The following is a 17,414-nucleotide window of genomic DNA, read 5'->3' on the forward strand; positions in this document are numbered from 1 at the left end:
TCTGGGACCTGTGACGTGTCCCAGAAGATTGCAGGGAGGGAGGGGGAGAGGAGAACCTCCGCTCGAGCTGTCTAGGTGGCCCGACTGGAAGTGGGAGCTGGGTACCTGTCAAAACTAGGTACCCCCCCCCCCAAAAAAAATGTCATGCCAAATCTGTCAGGGGAGTCCCTAAAGGAGAAGTATAGCCAAAGCTCGTTTGGCTGTACTTCTCCTGTGGATCACAGGAGTACAGTCTGTTTTGCACTCCTGTGACCCATTTTCAGCATAGAATGGGTTGAAGTCCGCTCTCTGCTGACGTCACAGAAGTTGGTCCTGGCACCGTGTCATTGCAACAATGGAAGTCAGGCTCCGCCAGGTACCTTGACCGACACCCGGCTCAGGGTCTCGACCAGATGCTGAGCACCTGAGCTGGCCGCCCCCGCCGCCTCCACATCCCAGCGCTCCAGTGAGTGAGGAGGGGCAGAGAGCTGCTGATTGACAGTCGGCAGTTTTCTGCTCAGGGAGCTGTCAGAACCAAGTGATCGGCAGTGTTCGATCGGTCAGTTCTCAGTGCAGAGGCACCAGGGGACAGATGCAGCATCCACCTAGGTAAGTATGATTGAGGGGAAAAAAACTAAACCCACACTTCTCTTTTAAATCAAAACTTCCACTTTTGGGTGGAACTCCGTTTTAATGCATTCTCTGCATTAAGGTAAAAAACCTTCTGCATGCAGCTCCCCCCTCCCCCCCTCCCTTATACTTACCTGAACCTGATCTCAATCCAGCAATGTGCATCAAAGCAAAGACTCTCTTGACTCTGTCTCCTTATTGGCTCAGACACAGCAACAGAAGCCATTGTCAGTCACACCAGTGAGGGCATACAGCGCAGCTTGGGGACGAGCCCACACGAGTGCCTCCATAGCAAGCGCATTGCTATGGGGGCACTTGGCGGGGGGAGGAGCCAGGAGCACTGCCGGAGGACCCAAGAAGAGGAGGTTTAGGGCTACTCAAGTATACCATGTAAAAATCTAAATCCCTTCCGCACACCAATGTGAAAATTATAATAAAACAAAGTGCTGCTGCTAAATTTTTTTTGCTTTTTTGGAAAGCGCTATGATGGCCCGTTTGTTTTATTTCTGAGCTTCCGCTTGAGATATCAGTGAATGTCACCACAGTCTCCCTGGGAAGCTATCACTACACACAAGACTGGGCTCTTGAGACTCCTGGGACAGTTCCATCTGGAAGATGGTGCCCTTGCTTCTTTTGTTCACTTCTATATTTAGTGACCCTGTACTAGGATTATTATTCAATAGCTAAGAGAATTCCATTGGGAGCACTGTGAGCCCTTATTTTAAACATATGCTTGTAACTAGTACTACCTTTTGCTATAGCTGGGACCTGAGGTTTTCTTCAGGGGCTTATTTGTTCACCTTCTAACTTGGGTCTACATAGTCTGGCCTGTTTTCTTTCTGCTCCAGTGCCTGCTCAGGGAGACTGGGTCATACGCATCCTTTCATCCAGGCGAGTGAAATCAGTGTTTCTCCCCCTCTTTGTGTGTCCTGAGGAAGTGGATCAGCGAAATGTGTTGACGCACAGGGGCTCACTCACCTGATAGCATGTAACAATATTTTTGTTAACATTCGGTCTTATATTAGCCTTTTATCGCATTTGTATGTGATTATGATTATTATCCACACTTGCTCTTTACGTGTTTTTTGTACCTTATATACTCGAGTATAAGCCAAATTTTTCAGCACCTTTTTTAGGCTGAATCCCCCCCCCCCTTGGCTTATACTCAAGTGAGGGTGCCCATCTGCAGCTGTTCCTGTGATTACTAAAACAGCTCCCGCTGTGTCGTGCAGTCTGTTCGGCGGCCGTCCATTGTAACAAAGCCCCGCCTCCTCCTCGTCCGTGATAGACAGAACACTGATAAAATGCTGGAGAACTGTATTGGTGTTCCATCTATCGTGGACGATGAGAAGGCAGGGCTTTGTTACAATGGATGGCCGAACAAACTGCATGACAGGTACAGCTGCAGATGGGCACAGTGAGGCTGCAGATGGGCACAGTGAGGCTGCAGGTGGGCATTGTTTACCAGTAGCTGCTGCATTTCCCACCCTAGGCTTATACTCGAGTCAATAAGATTTCCCAGTTTTTTTTTGGTAAAATTAGGTGCCTCGGCGTATATTCGGGTCGGCCTATACTCGAGTATATACGGTAAATTTGTATACTAATAAAAATATGGATTTTATTAATATTTTACGTTCCATTTTGCCTTTAAAGTCCGGTCCAATTTTTTTCTTTTTGATTGGTGAATGTCATAACACAGGGAAAGCAGTCCAGGAGGAGATACAAGAAGGATCAGACTCCTCTAGATATTGCCCTTAAAGGGACAAGCGCATTAGACCTATTTTACCCATAGGACATATTAGGAGCAGCCAATGGTGGTGGTTACACATGGTGCGAATAATATTTAAGAGCAAGCACTAATTAGAGGATTTCAGTTGTTGGTGGTGACGCTTATTCATATTGATTTTTTTTTTTTTTTTTTCATGGTTTTTACAATGATGGAGGGTTGGACACAAACAGGAATTCGTTCAGACGAGTCTCCCAATCACTAATTAGAGGATTTTCAGTTGTTGGTGGTGATGCTTATTCACATTGATTTTTTTTTTTATTTTTCATATTTTTATATTTTATTTTGTTTTTTAATTTTCATTTTGTATTTTTTGCTTCCTGTTTCGCTCTTTGTTGGAATGGTGGAATTGTATGAATATTCTGTTTTATATATTTGATGGACTTGTGAATTCCCATTTATGTATTCATTTGTATAGTTGTATACAAGTGTGGCGCAGAATCACTATTCTTGACTATACCATGTTTATTATTTTTATAACTTAGAATTTAAATCTTCACAATCACTTTAATAAAAAGTGTCTGAAGTTTTAAGTGGAATTCCTTTTATTCTTATTATCCTTTTATTTATTCTTTATTCCAGTCACTAAAATCTCATATAGGCTTTAATATGTAGGTGTAATTCAGAAGTCATTTTCGTTTCAGTGTTTTTATTTACATTTTCACATTAGGTATAAAAAACAATATCAGGATATTCAAATATATCACTTGCACAGTACAGGATGCTCGTTTGTCGATGAAAAGACAATGTGTACTTTTTATTGGTACATAGATGGTACTCATCAAGCTCCTTATTAAACAAAGAGGATTGAAAGTGGGGAGAGGAAAGGAAAGCCAAGAGAAGGGTGGGGAAGGGGGAAGACCCCAAGTTCTGGTCCGCACCGCCTGCAGGCCCCTCAGAGCGGAGCCGTACGGGGTCTCCAGTCAAATAGCTGATCCACAGACAGAAGTAATTTTCTATACTTATCAATCTGCAGCTTTCATTAAAATAACACCACGTGAAGGTCCTTGTTTAGGCTTTTCCTGTTATATGATGACCACTCACTCTTTGTCCCTGTCTCCCAATTGTGAACTTTTATTCTTTATCACAAGTGCTTCCCTGGTGGGGATGCTGTTTGGAGATTATATGTCTTGCGTATGTAGGAAGGAGGAAATATGTTTCTTTTAAGGTATCAAGCTACCTTTGTTGAAAGCATTACATTTTTTTTTTTTAAAGCCGACCATAGATGGTTTGAATCCTCTAAGATTCTTACCTTCTACGGGCAGGCTAATTGTACCCAAGTCAATCCATCGATCGACTTGGGTACAACCAGCAGGTCAGATTTTTAGGATGCGACTTTTGCCAGGGGCTGTAACCACTAGCAATAATTGCAATGTTCTCCCGACTATGGTACAACCGCCCTGTCGGATTTGCCCAGCTCGATCAGCGCTTCAGGCTATAGCCTGCAAGGCTGATTAGTGTAGTCTAATGGCGGGGAAGTTTTGCTGCTATCAGAAATAATTGACACAGCAGGGCGGATTCCCTCCTTCACCTCGAATGTGTGAATGAAGAAATTGGCTCATTTTTTTGGTTAAACCTTCTGGCTGAACACAAAAAAAAAGCTGACATTTATAGGCTGCTTTGCATGTTAATTGAAATCTGGACTCAGTCAGTATCTAGTTGTAGTACAATGGATTGGTGGCTAGAAAGAACCATTGATGCTTCTTCACTCAATACATATCTGCAAAAATATAACTAATGATTTATGACTGGAACTTTTAAGGTGCTACAGTGATCACAACACATTTTATAGAAATACAGGGGGTCCCCGGGTTACAAACAAGATAGGGACTTTAGGTTTGTTCTTAAGTTGAATCTGTTTGTAAGTCGGAACAGGTAAATTTTTTAAGTGTAGCTCCAGCCAAAAAATCTATTTTTAAGTTTTGTAGATAGCATAGGGAAGGGTTATCACCCCTGTAACATTTGTTTTGCTGTCTGTGCCCCTGTTCATAAGATTTCACCTCACTTTCTGTCCCAATGACAATTGGATTTTGAAAATTTGGGGTTATTAGGGAAGTAAGGATAGGTGATAAAGCATCAGTGGAGACACCTTTTTCCCATATTAACTCTTACAGGAGTGAATTTCCCTCCCTAGGGGTAGATTTCCTCTCACTTCCTGTTGTCTCCCTCCGTTTGTAAGTAGGAGTCGTTTGTAAGTCGGGTGTTTGTAAGTAGGGGACCCCCTGTATATGCATTTTTCTATGGATATCTGTGTCGGACAATCTTTCTTAGCAAGCAGTCCACCTAAGAACAGATTTTTCTAAAAGTTGTCAAGACTCTTGCCCATGCAACCTCTGGAGTTTAATTACTGAAGGCAAATAGCAAGTAAATTTTCACTAAGGCCCCTTTCACGCTGGGGCCGGGGCGGCGGCGGTAAAACGGCGCTATTTTTAGCGCCGCTTTACCGTCCTTTTAGCGGCGGTATTTGGCCGCTAGTGGAACGGTTTTACCCCCCTACTAGTGGCCAAGAAAGGGTTAAAAGCAGCTCAAAGCACTGCTGCAGCAGCACTATGCCGGCGGTATAGCCGCGCTGCCCCATTGATTTTAGTGGGCAGGAGCTGCTAGCAGGACTTTTTTTACCGTCCTGCCAGCGCAGTGCTCTAGTGTAAAAGCCCTCGGGGTTTTCACATTGGAGACACAGCAGCGGCTCTTTCAATTCAGGGCACTTTCAGGGCGCTTTGCAGGCGCTATTTTTAGCGATGTAGCGCCTGCAAAGCGCCCCAGTGTGAAAGGGGTCTAAGCAAAGGAGCTTAGCTCCTAGCTTAGTGAATGAATTGACACTCTGCTGACTTTCATTATCCAATTGTGTAAAAAAAAAAAAAAATAAAATAAATAAATAAATAAATATATATATATATATATATATATATAATATAATATTTTTTTTTTTCTTTTTTTCTTTTTTTTTATCTTTCTTGCTTGTTATTAAATATTCTTTGCAAAGTGAATCTTCACCACATTCACTAAGCTAAGTGAAAATGGCCCTGCAAAGTAAAAAACTCACTTCGTAAAGTGATCCAGTTCTATACCTTTCGTAAATCCACCCTTCTGTGGGCTGAAGAGCCTGAGAACTTTGCAACCATAATGCCTAGTACATACGATGAGTAAATTGGATGAACAATACTGCGTTTGGAGGGATCGTCCGATAATCTGATTATTAGTGAACAGCTCTCAAGAGCCGATCATAACAATTCATGCGAAAATATCTGAAAGGACAGGCATGAAAGTTTTTCTCGTATGATAACGGAACAAACGATTTTCGTGTAATTAATATGGTATTTGTACGGAAAAAAAATTGTGTGACCAAGACCATGCTTGCTCGGAAACAAAGCATACAATACATTGAATCACTTCCGAAGTTGTATTCTGTCTGGTTTCCGATATGACACTAGTATGCAAAAAAAAAAGACAATCATTGTCTGATATTCTTATTGTGTGTATGAGGCCTTAGTGAACAACCTGTCGTTCTAAAAGTGTGGGAATAATTGTCAGTGACGTTTCTATTGATCTGGTATCTTGGTGTGCCATGCCCAGCACTTTCTTGGATTCCAATCTTTCCCTAATGCAGATTTTTTTGGACTTGTGGTTTAGCTGTAACATTTCGAAGAGTGATTTCCAAGAGTGGACAAGGGGCATGCACATGTCGGAGTAAGGTCAATAAATTATGTTCATTTTCATGTTCGTATGATTCCCAGTTGCTAACTTTGCCTGACAGAATTTCATTATGATCAACTCATACCCGTTTTTTTTCTTCATCATGTATAGGCAGAAAGTCCGATTCAAACACTAAGCAAAAAATACAGCTTTTTACGTCAAGAGGCACCTGAGATTATGAGGGAGCTACATGTCCTGCAGCAGGACTTAAAGAACCTTCCTCCCCATCAGAGCAAGGTAAGAGTGGATCTGATAGTTCTGAAGCAGTACAAGTAACTACATGTGACTAGTCTTCGCTGTATTTCGTTATAAATTCAACATAGCATTCTAAATTGATGAGTTTAATTACATTTGTTGTAAAGTTTGACACAAAAAACATTTCTAAAGTTGCAACAAGCCCATTCTGTATGTGATGCCCAATTTTCTTCATACAGTTATGTGTGTTGTATTTAGCTTTATTATATGACAAATAGAATAAAACAGACAGACTCTTTTACACAGCAGTTTAAACCTTAATTTTCCTATAAAGTCAACTATCAGCATTCATTTCTGTTACCCAGTTGTGTGTGGCTGACAGAGAATGCCAATTTAATTGCATGCAGGTTAGTGTCAGTGTATGGAAGATATCACAGGCAGGTACAGATCTCATCGCCAACCAGTGGCGGCCCGTCCATGCAAGGCGCAGGGGCGCCGCCCCCCCAATCCATGCGCCCGGCTCCTAATCTCCATGCTGGACGCATAGATTTCAATGGGGTTTTTTTTTTTTTTTTTTTGGAAGCACATGAGGAGCCCGAGGCTCTAATTGGCTTCAAAAAAGGGTGGGCTCGAGACACAGAGGACCCTGCCACAATCCCACCCAGTTGTGTGACAATAGCAAATTAATATTCGCTAATGTCTTCCTTATTCTCCTCCCAGCCAATCAGGAAGCTGGTCCTGAGACCTGATAGGCCAGGGAGTCTTAGGACTCCCGGATAATCGGGTCTCAGGACCCACTTCCTGTTCGGCTGGGAAGAGAAGCCTCGGCTCTTCCCTCGGCTGGAGCGAGAAGCAGCAGCCCTACCCCTCATCCTCGATCCTCGTCATCTCCTAAGGTAAGTCAGTTCTGAAGTTATATTCTGTCGTATGAGAATTTTCGTATGGTGAGTAACCTCTTCACTTTCGATATGAGACTAGCATGCAACAAAAAATGGACGAACGGTCCAAAATCTGATTGTGTGTACGAGGCTTTAGCGTGCACCAGTGTATGCTAGATTTATATCTGCCTGTGTGTTTCTGGTCTGACAGATTGAGTGGGTCTCCTCCTAGTGGTGGCTGGCAGTATTGCAAGCTGTGATTAAAGCAAGCTTGTTTTATCTTCCCAAGGCAAGCGTGCTCTTCATCCCTCCTCCACCAATCTAGGCTTTAACTCCGTTTAGCAAGTCACCATGGGTTTAATTCCTTGACATCTGGTGGTAGTGGTCAGATGTTGGTGTGTGCGTGTTGCTCGTGGTTGATGCCCGTGTCCGGGGTTAGAGAACTTGGAGTTCTTGTGACAATTCTCTAGAGTCCTGGTCAATTTCTGAAAGCACATGATGGACAGCAATACCTTACTCTTCATCCAGTCTCGCTCATCTCTGTACCCTTGGTCTGTGACACTTTAAACATGTTGGACTTCATAGAGTATCTGTGATTATAATTTTCCATTTTATGCAAGTACGATTTAAATATCAAAGCCATTTATTTATTTATTTTGATAACGAGAAGTTTTTCTGGTACAATGATTTTTATTGTAGTAAGCAAAACAACGTAACAAGTGACCACCCACGCAGGAGGTACACTACAGAGAAAATGGCATAAAGGTATGGGTGAAGGCACGTACAACTGAGCAAGGAGAAGTTTTTTTTTTTTTTTTTTTTTTTATAACATATTCCCTGTCATGAAAATTAGTTTATTCAGTAATATAAAGTAGGTGTATGAACTGCCTGGGTTACGGAATTGGTGTGTAAATTGCAATGTGTTCAAAGGCTTGGTTCTCCCCTATGCGCGTGTGCTGGTTGCGTTTTCTCAGGTATGGCAGCCCATTCATTTGAATGGGCTGCTGTGCCTGCATTTCCAGCATGCACCTTTTTCAAAACATGGCCCCCTAGAGAAGACCATGCGATTTCCTTCGGTTCCTGCACCCGTGAATTTGCTGCTTTTTTTTTACGTGCGTGGGGGTGGGACCTATTCAGAATGAAATGCAGCCCAATGTGTTTTCTCACAGTAGCACGGCTTCAATGCGGGTGGTTGTGAGTGCGGGAATCGCCGTAAAGAAAAACTGATCAGTGTGAAAGCAGCCTTAAAGTGTTACTAAACCCACAACAGTAAAAATATTCAATACATGCATTAAAGCATGCTTGTTATACTCACAGTGGAATCCTTTGCATTGTGTAAAAAGGCTGTTTGATCCAGTCTTCTCTGATCTTGCTCTTTTTCCACTGACTCCAAAACAGGTCCGACTAAGACAGAGTTACTGGAGTCAGGCTGCACATGCTCAGTTTGGTGTGTATTGCTAGAGTTTTTTTTTTTTTTCTTGGGAGGGTGCATATGATCAGCACAGGGCCAATCAGCACTGTCCAGACAGAGGGTCGGGGGTCCTGCATCCTGATAGGATAGCTCAGTGCAGTGTGAAAACTCCTCTTACAAGCTTAAACCAGGCACTAATAGGAGTCGCAAGACTGCTATATACTGCTGATGAGAAAAGGTATTTAGCAGTTTATATTTACTAAAATAAATGCATTTCCATGTTCTGTGTACTGTGGGAGACCAGATATAGTGAATGCAGGGATTTGGGTTTAGTAACACGTCAATGTTTATAAAGTGCTGAAGCTTAGAAGTACTTATGTTGAATGTTTATTTTTTGGTATCAATCTCTGGTGTAACTATTGACTCTGAAGCCAGGCCAATTATCAGTTATGTTAACGCATAGACAAGACATTTATGGTTCATAAAACTATCTGTGCGGGTCTACCAAATGTTTTGTGCCTTTTTTTTATTTTTTATTTTATTTTTTTAATCTGAGTAAATGACTGAATTTAGCTATACCCAAGTTTTAGATTTCGTTTTTTGACTAAAACTCATCAGTAGATTTTATTTTTCTCACAAGTGTCAGCAGAGGGCGCTTAAGAGAAATGTTGCTGCCTTCTGTAGCTGTTTAGGACGGGTGTGGTTTTATTCTTTAGGTATGAAATCTTCTGGGTCTTTTGTGTGTGTATATGTATATATATAATTTTATATATATATATATATATATATATATATATATATATATATATATATATATATATATTTTTTTTTTTTTGCACGCTACTACAAGGGCTCGTTCAGACGTGCGGACAAGGACTGCCGCTGCTCTGAAAAATGATCCACACCCAGGTTGCTTTTGAGAGGTGTTTGAAAGGCGGTGAGGATGAGATATTTTGCCCCCCCCAACTGTCTGATTTAACCCTTTAAATGCTGTACTACGTAATTAATATACTAAAATTATGTAGCCACAACTTCACATAAAAGTACTATATCCTTCTTTTGAAACGCCCAATATCCATAATGAAGTAAAGTCCGTAAACATTGTTTCCAATCACCAACATGAAAACAGTGCACAATGTCTTCCAAGGATTATGCTTCTGTTGTGCCATGCGTGCATCCACCTCTTGCTGAAAATTAAATGCTCACCTCCATTTTCGACCTCTAGATATATAAAGAGTTCAAAATGCATTTTCTACCCTTGGGGTGATCTCTGAGATCAGATGTCAAGCGTACTGGTTATCCTCACTGCATTCAGCAGCGGTGCTCGACCTTTTGAAGACTTGAGGGCCATTTAAGTGATTTGGTAACCGGTCGTGGGCCACAATAAAATGAAATGGCAGATTTTTATTTTTTTTTAAATCTTAAATACCATCATGAACATTGTCCTCCTGCAGCTGCTGAATGCCGGCGGGAGGGAGAGGAGGAGGAGAATCCAGCTCTCAGTGGTTGCAGGAGGAGAATGGAGAAGATCGGTTCCTGTATAATATTATTATTATTATACAGGATTTATATAGCGCCAACAGTTTACATAGCGCTTTACAACTTGAGGGTAGACAGTACAAATACAATACACTTTAATACAGTAGGAATCAGAGGGCCCTGCTTCTTAGAGCTTACAATCTAAGAGCGGCCCCTTCTGTCCAAGTGTACAACAAAATGTGACAGGGAGACCGCATGTGCCCCCTGGAGTATGGGGGGCAGGGTCATTGTGACCCCCTGACGCTACACCAGTTGGGGGGGGGGGGGGGTTGTGGTAAAAATACATCTGTAGCATGGGGTTTTACTGCCCCCCAACCTGCAAATGTAGACAAACCCTTACTGTCCTGAGCCCCCTATAATACTGCTTTCACATCACAATGCACCTGCGGCTTTTCTGCAAGTTAGCTGCGCTTTGCCATAAACTTCTATTACATCTTGCAGGTGTGGCACACTTTCAAAAAGTGCACTAAACCAGCAGGATAAAATATAAGTGCGTTTCCCTGGTTTAAGGCCACATCAAAGGACTCCGAGGGCCACAGGTTGAGCACCCCTGGCAAATGGCATTCACCATTTACAAATATATATATATATATATGGCATGTGAAAACAAAGAATAGGACCAATAGTGCTCTCTGTCTATAGTATTTTATTAATATTAGGGAATTATAAACACTCACAAGTTCTGAGCTCTGCAAGTGCTATGAGAATTACGTAAACATCTATAGTTCCATTTTAGTCTCCCCACTCCACTCTTCCTTAAATAAAATGGCTGTGGGAAGACGTCACTAGTGTGGCTCCTCCCCCCATATGTGTTAGGTCGCCTTCAAAGAGCTTCCTTAGTAGAAATTCTACTGCAATTGCATGTGTTGCACGCAGTTGCAGGGTAGGTCCTATAGACTTACAACACCCAAAGGCTTGCTGCTACATTTTTGCCAGGCCATGTGTGCTGCCATTACAACCTTCTAGCTGCTGGCATCCTAACAACCAATGGCATCATCAGTTAATATGGAGGATGTCAGTTGCCTGCACAGCATCCTTGTATCCCCCTCTCCTGCCCCTCTCCCTTAGCGTTTGGGGTCACATTCGCTGAGTAATGGAGAAAAACTGAGGGAAAAGAGAAACATTGGTATACTAGTCAGTACTAGTGTGCTAAAGTGTATTTGCTTTGGAAGAATAAATACCCCCTAATGTTAGGTGTCCTACTTGTATGGATGTTACTGCATTATTTAGAAGAGTTTTTACATTTTAGAATGGGGTGCCTCAAGACTGTTCATAATTTTTAAAGAGGACATAAACTTTGCATTTCAAAACGCTTTTTTCATGCTATATAATATGGTACAGTATTTACAATCATTGCCCAGTGTAAAGGATGTAAAAACGCTTATCACTTATTGTTTTTCTATCTTTTTTAATTAATGCTTCTTCCGGGAATTGGCAGGGCCATATTGGGTTAGGTTTGGTGATTCCCGCTGCCCTGGTGTTCCCTGGGTGCGCTCTCGTGCACGATCGTGATCGTGTGCTTACCAAGTCTATGGGAAGCCCTGATTTAAGGTGAGAACAAGGAAGTTGAGAATGTCTGGCAAGTCTCGCATGTCTTCTCAGCTGTGCCCCAGAGAGCGGAACTCTTGGCCATGGCATTATGTTGAAGGGGGAACAGCACACAGAGTGTGCCATGAATCGAGAGAGGGGAAGCGCATGCGCTGGTGACGTCATGAAACATTGTGAGACAGAATACAAGAAGAAGAAAAAAGTAAGGAGAATTACACAGGCAGCGATCAGTAGCTATAGTAATGAGGATTAAAGGAGAAGTCCAGCCAAAGCTCGTTTGGCTGTACTTCTCCTATGGGTCACAGGATTGCAATCCGTTTTGCACTCCTGTGACGTCACGGATATCAGTCCTGGCACCGCGTCATCCCGACAATGGAAGTCGGGATCTGCTAGGTGCCTGGACTCACACCCATCTCAGGCTTTCAGCGAACCGCCATGCTTAGAGTGGCGTGGTGGTGGGAGTCCCCACAGGCTCCAGCTGGGGTCTGGTCTCTGGGTCGGGAGGCATATCCGCTGATATGCTGCTGACTCCGAGGCAGCCGAGTGCCAACTGCTGTCCATTCAAAAATGGCACTAAGCGGCATTGACTCGCCACGCATGAGCATGCTCGGCCGAAAGTGTCTGAGCATGTATGAGTTTGCCCGAGCCTGGCAGGCTTTGGAAAAAACGTTCCAGCATCAGGAGAATATAGTGTTTATTGGTTACCACATCCCGGTTTTAGAGTAAAAGAAGAAAGAACCCCCTTCGGAAATGGGACCTTGAAAGTGACCAATACACCAAATAATGTCAAGAAAAATATAATTTATTTATTAATAAATATTTATAAATCTAAACATAATAAAAATTGTCACAGTGGACATAAAGTATGAAATACACAATTGATACATATACAGACGTTGACTACATCTCTGAAGACCTGATGTTTCTGGCTAAATGCCTTTCTTCAGGGGTTATTAACAAACAGAGCGCAAATGTCTATTGAAGAAACATATATATCATTAAAAAAACAATAAACAGAGGTTGAAACAGACAACTGCAGGCAAATATTGACAAGAATGTCAAATACATACCAATAATATCAATTGTTTGTGTAAAGAATAAAATAGGAGAGGCCTAGAGGGGCCCCCTCCAAGAAGAACAGAGAGACCGGACAGATGGGTCTTGAACGCTAGATCCCTTGACAGGCAGGGGCGATATCTCAGCGAAGGTCCAAATAATGATCACATGGATGACATAAATTATTTGGACCTTCGCAAACAATTGATATTATTGGTATGTGTTTGACATTCTTATCAATATTTGCCCGCAGTTGTCTGTTTCAACCTGTGTCGGGTCTTCAGAGATGTAATCAACGTCTGTATATGTATCAGTTGTGTATGTCATACTGTATGTCCACTGTGACAATTTTTATCATGTTTAGATTTATACAATAAATTATATTTTTCTTAACATTATTTGGTGTATTGGTCACTTTTAACATCCCATTTCTTTGGCTTTGAAACTTTGGAAGCGGATTAAAATTTATGGTTGCCTGCAAATTTATGGGCGGTTGGCAACACTGAGGACACCTTGCTCCAAGAAGGGGGGGGGGGGGGGCACTTGCCCCCCCAATGTGGACGCCCATGGCAGTGTTTGTGCCCGGAAGCACAGGTGGTCTGTGTAGAGTCAGCATGTTCAGATCAATGACAGGCAGATGAAGTACAGCCTACCTATCATATTTGAACAGGCTGAGTGCATGTAGTTGCACAGACCACCTATGTCTTCCTGGTGCTTAACCACTTGCTGATTGCTGCACGCCAGTATACGTTGGCACAATGGCAGCGGTGGGCAAATGGGCGTACCTGTACGTCCCCTTTAAGAGGCGGGGATAGCAGGCATGCGCAGCGTATATCGTGACCGTACCCACAGGACTCTATGTCCGCCAATCTCCAGGGGATCATGTCACTGAGCCTCAGAACGGGGAAGTGCCTATGTAAATAAGGCATTTCCCCATTCTGGCTTGTGTCATGACAGAGATCACTGCTCCCTGTCATCAAGAGCAGTGATTGCTGTGATGTGAGGTGTAGCCCCACAGTTAGAATCACTCCCTAGGACACACTTAACCCCTTCAACACCCCCTAGTGGTTAACCCCTTCCCTGCCAGTGTTATTTACACAGTAATCGGTGCATTTTAATAGCACTGATCACTGTATAAATGACAATGGTTCCAAAATAGCGTCAAAAGTGTCCAATGTGTCCGCCATAATGTCGCAGTCCCGATAAAAATCGCCGCCATTACAAATAAAAAAAAAGAATAAAAATGCCATAAAACTAGCCCCTATTTTGTAGACGCTCTAACTTTTGCGCAAACCAATCAATATACGCTTTTTGCGATGTTTTTGGTAAAAAAATGTAGAAGAATACATATCGGCCTAAATTGACGAAAAAAATTGTTTTTCTATATATTTTTGGGGGATATTTATTATAGTAAAAAATATTGTGTTTTTTTTTTTTTTTCAAAATTGTTGCTCTTTTTTTGTTTATAGCACAAAAAATAAAAACCACAGAGACGATCAAATACCACCAAAAGAAAGCTTTATTTGTGGGAAAAAAAGGACATCAATTTTGTTTGGGTGCAACGACCGCGCAATTGTCAGTTAAAGCGACGCAGTGCCGAATCGCAAAAAGTGCTCTGGTCAGGAAGGGGGTAAAATCTTCCGGGGCTGAAGCGGTTAAACACTGCATTTTGCATAGGTGTGCTAATCAGTAAGCCCATGTCAATGAGGTCTAGAGGATTTTTTTTTTTTTTTTCCAAGAAACAAGGTTCATATTTCCAGTAAAATTGTTTTGCAACAGAGCAGTGTTGACAAAGGAAAAAATATGTAGTGCTGCAATTGTTTAGCTGTTGTCCATCACAAGAATCATCTGTTTCACCATCTTATTAAAATAACCTAGTGATCGTACAAGATGCTCTTTATCACTTCTTGTACGGAAAGCTTTGTTTTACATTTTCTGAAATCAATCTTGTGTGCATATTTTTTAAATACTTCTTTTTTTTTTATTTTTTTTTTATTTTCAGAACTAGATGTTATTGTTATAATAAAGATTTTTCAACTGAGCAATTTTGGTGTTGAGCACTGCTAATGTCCATCCTTAACCTTATGCTGCCCATAAATGAACAACTCTTTCATCAGTAGTAACAGGAGATGGAAAGATCTGCTCATTGTCTTTTTCGCCACACTGCCAAAACCAGCACAACTTCTAACTGAAGTTGGGGCTTAGTGTACTCCTACAGAGAAGAATCATTAAGCATTCAGAGATTTCCCAACATGGCAGAGAAATAGGTGGTCTTAGTTATTGAAGTGGAACATCGACCCATGCCTCTTCTCCCTAAAACAGTGGACGGATGTGCTAAAAGTCTGTGGGGGAAAAGTTACTTTATACTTGCCTTTCCTTGGCTTCCTCCTGCAGCACCTTGTGAAGGTGATGTCATTCTCCATTCAGCCAGATCTCTGAGAATGTTGAGTAGCTTAAATAATCTCCGAGATGATCCTGCTCTGTGCTTCAGCAGATTTGGGCTACTTAGCATTCCCAAGGAACTTGTTGGTAGGAGGATTACGTCACCCACCTCTCCAGGTTCTGTGATGCAGTGTTTAAAGAGGCGCTCCACCCAAAAGGGGAAGTTCCGCTTTAAGCGGGTACCTAGTTTTGACTTCTGGGACATGTCACAAGTCCCAGAGGACTGTCGGATCATTCAGCAGGCGCAGTGCCACTCGTACCCAGCTGTGAAGCCGCAAACTGTCACAGCTGGATGACCACAGTTGACATGCCAGGGAGAGGAGAGGGAGAGAAGCAACGGTTCAGGTCACCACATCGCTGGATTGTGGGACAGGTGAGGGTGGGCTTATTAAAAGTCAGCAGCTACACTTTTTGTAGCTGCTGACTTTTATAAATACAAAAACGACTGGAGCGCCTCTTTAAAGTGATTGTAAAGTCTTGTTAAAAAAAACAAAAAAAAAAAAACAAACATGTTATACTTACTTCCTCTGTGTAGTGGTTTTGCACAGAGCAGCCCAGATCCCCCTTTTCTCGGGTCCCTCTTCGCTGCTCCTGGCCCCTCCGTTCTGTTGAGTGCCCCCACAGCAAGCAGCTTGCTATGGGGGCACCCGAGCCGAGTCACAGCTCCGTGTGTCCATTCAGACACGAAGCCCCGCCCCCTTCCTCTCCTGATTGGCTAACTGATTTTGATTGACAGCTGCGGGAGCAAATGGCGCCGCTGCTGTGTCTCAGCCAACCAGGAGGCGAGTCCCGGATGGCTGCGACACTCGTGGACATCGCTGGAGCGAGATGGGGCTAAGGTAAGTAATTAGGGGGTGCTGGGGAGGCTGCTACACACAGAAGGTTTTTTTTTATCTTAAAGAGGAAGTAAATTTCCTCTGCTGACATTTACCTATAGGTAAGCCTATAATAAGGCTTACTTATAGGTAGTGAAAATATGGTGAAAACGGTACCCGTTTAGGAGATATTTACATTACATGCAGCCAGTGACATCACCGGTGCATTCGCTTTGAAAGAACGGCCACAGGTGCCGTTCCTTCCGGGCCCCGTGCAGGAGTGACGTCATCGTGACTCCGGCCAATCACAGCGAGGAAACTCCGGGGGAAATGTCAACCGTCTCAGTGGTGTGCGGGTGCCGCTGCAACAGCTTCCTGTATTGTATAGGTATTTAACAATGAGCAATGCATATTAGCTCATTATGCCTTTGTTTTATTTTTTTTTTCTTGGATTTGCAACCTCTTTAATGCATAGAATGCATTAAGATAAAAAATCCTTCTGACTTTACAACTCCTTTAAAGGGGTTCTAAAGGCAGAAGTTTTTTTTATCTTAATGCATTGTATGCATTAAGATAAAAAAACCTTTTTGTGTGTAGCAGCCTCCCCAGCATCCCCCAATTACTTACCTGAGCCCCATCTCTCTCCAGCGATGTCCACGAGTGTCTAAGCTGTCGGGGACACTCCTCCTGATCGGCTGAAACACAGCAGCGGTGCTGTTGGCTGTCAATCAAAGTCAGTAAGCCAATAAGGGGTGAGAGGGGGAGGGGCTGGGTCGGGGCTCCGTGTCTGAATGAGTACACGAGCTCTGACTTGGCTCGGGTGCCCCCATAGAAGGCTGCTGGCTGAGGGGGCACTCGATAGGAGGGAGGGGCCAAGAGCAGCAAAGAGGGTCCTGAGAAGAGGAGGATCCAGGCTGCTCTGTGCAAAACCACCGCACAGAGGAGGTAAGTAGAACGTGTTTGTTATTTGATGCAAGTTCAGTACAAAGTTCAAAAACATTAGGAGGTCATTGGCTTAGGCTAGGCTGCTAACAACAGATTCAAAATAGAGCTTCCCTGCGTGGATCTGTGTAGGGAAGTTTAAGTGCTGGATCGAGAGAGTTACTAGGCAGCAGTTTCTGCATGAGCAGTCAACAGTCCATTCAAGTTTCTTATTTTAACTGAAGCCCTGATGAAGGGGGAGGTTTTTCTGACCCCCAAAACATGTTGGCTGTTTTTTTGTATAAACTAATAAATTAATTTGGACTCTCTTATCCTATGGTCTAGTGCTCCTTCCATTACTGCATGTTTTTTTCTCTTCTCCTTAGGCAGACCTTGCCTAAAGCACAAGGTCTCTGTTGTACAGTGCTTTTAAGTAAAACAAATCATAACTTCTTACAGGAAATGAAAATAGGCAAGCACAGTTTTGATGTGAGAATCAAACTTTGCCTTAATTAGTCCTA

The 17,414-nt window shown here is 42.7% G+C and overlaps 1 protein-coding gene across 2 annotated transcripts in view; it reads left to right on the forward strand.

Annotated features, from left to right (window-relative positions):
• The window catches only part of LOC141108550 (uncharacterized), a 177,898-nt gene that overhangs the window by 80,850 nt on the left and 79,634 nt on the right, over positions 1-17,414 (forward strand). For both annotated transcript variants that reach the window (XM_073600254.1, XM_073600255.1), the window contains exon 7: positions 6,200-6,325. In XM_073600254.1, coding sequence (XP_073456355.1) covers positions 6,200-6,325 — 126 coding nt within the window. The remainder of the gene's footprint in view (positions 1-6,199; positions 6,326-17,414) is intronic.

This window comes from Aquarana catesbeiana, linkage group LG09 (genome assembly GCF_042186555.1).
Source record: "Aquarana catesbeiana isolate 2022-GZ linkage group LG09, ASM4218655v1, whole genome shotgun sequence".
Taxonomy (NCBI): Eukaryota; Metazoa; Chordata; class Amphibia; order Anura; family Ranidae; genus Aquarana; species Aquarana catesbeiana.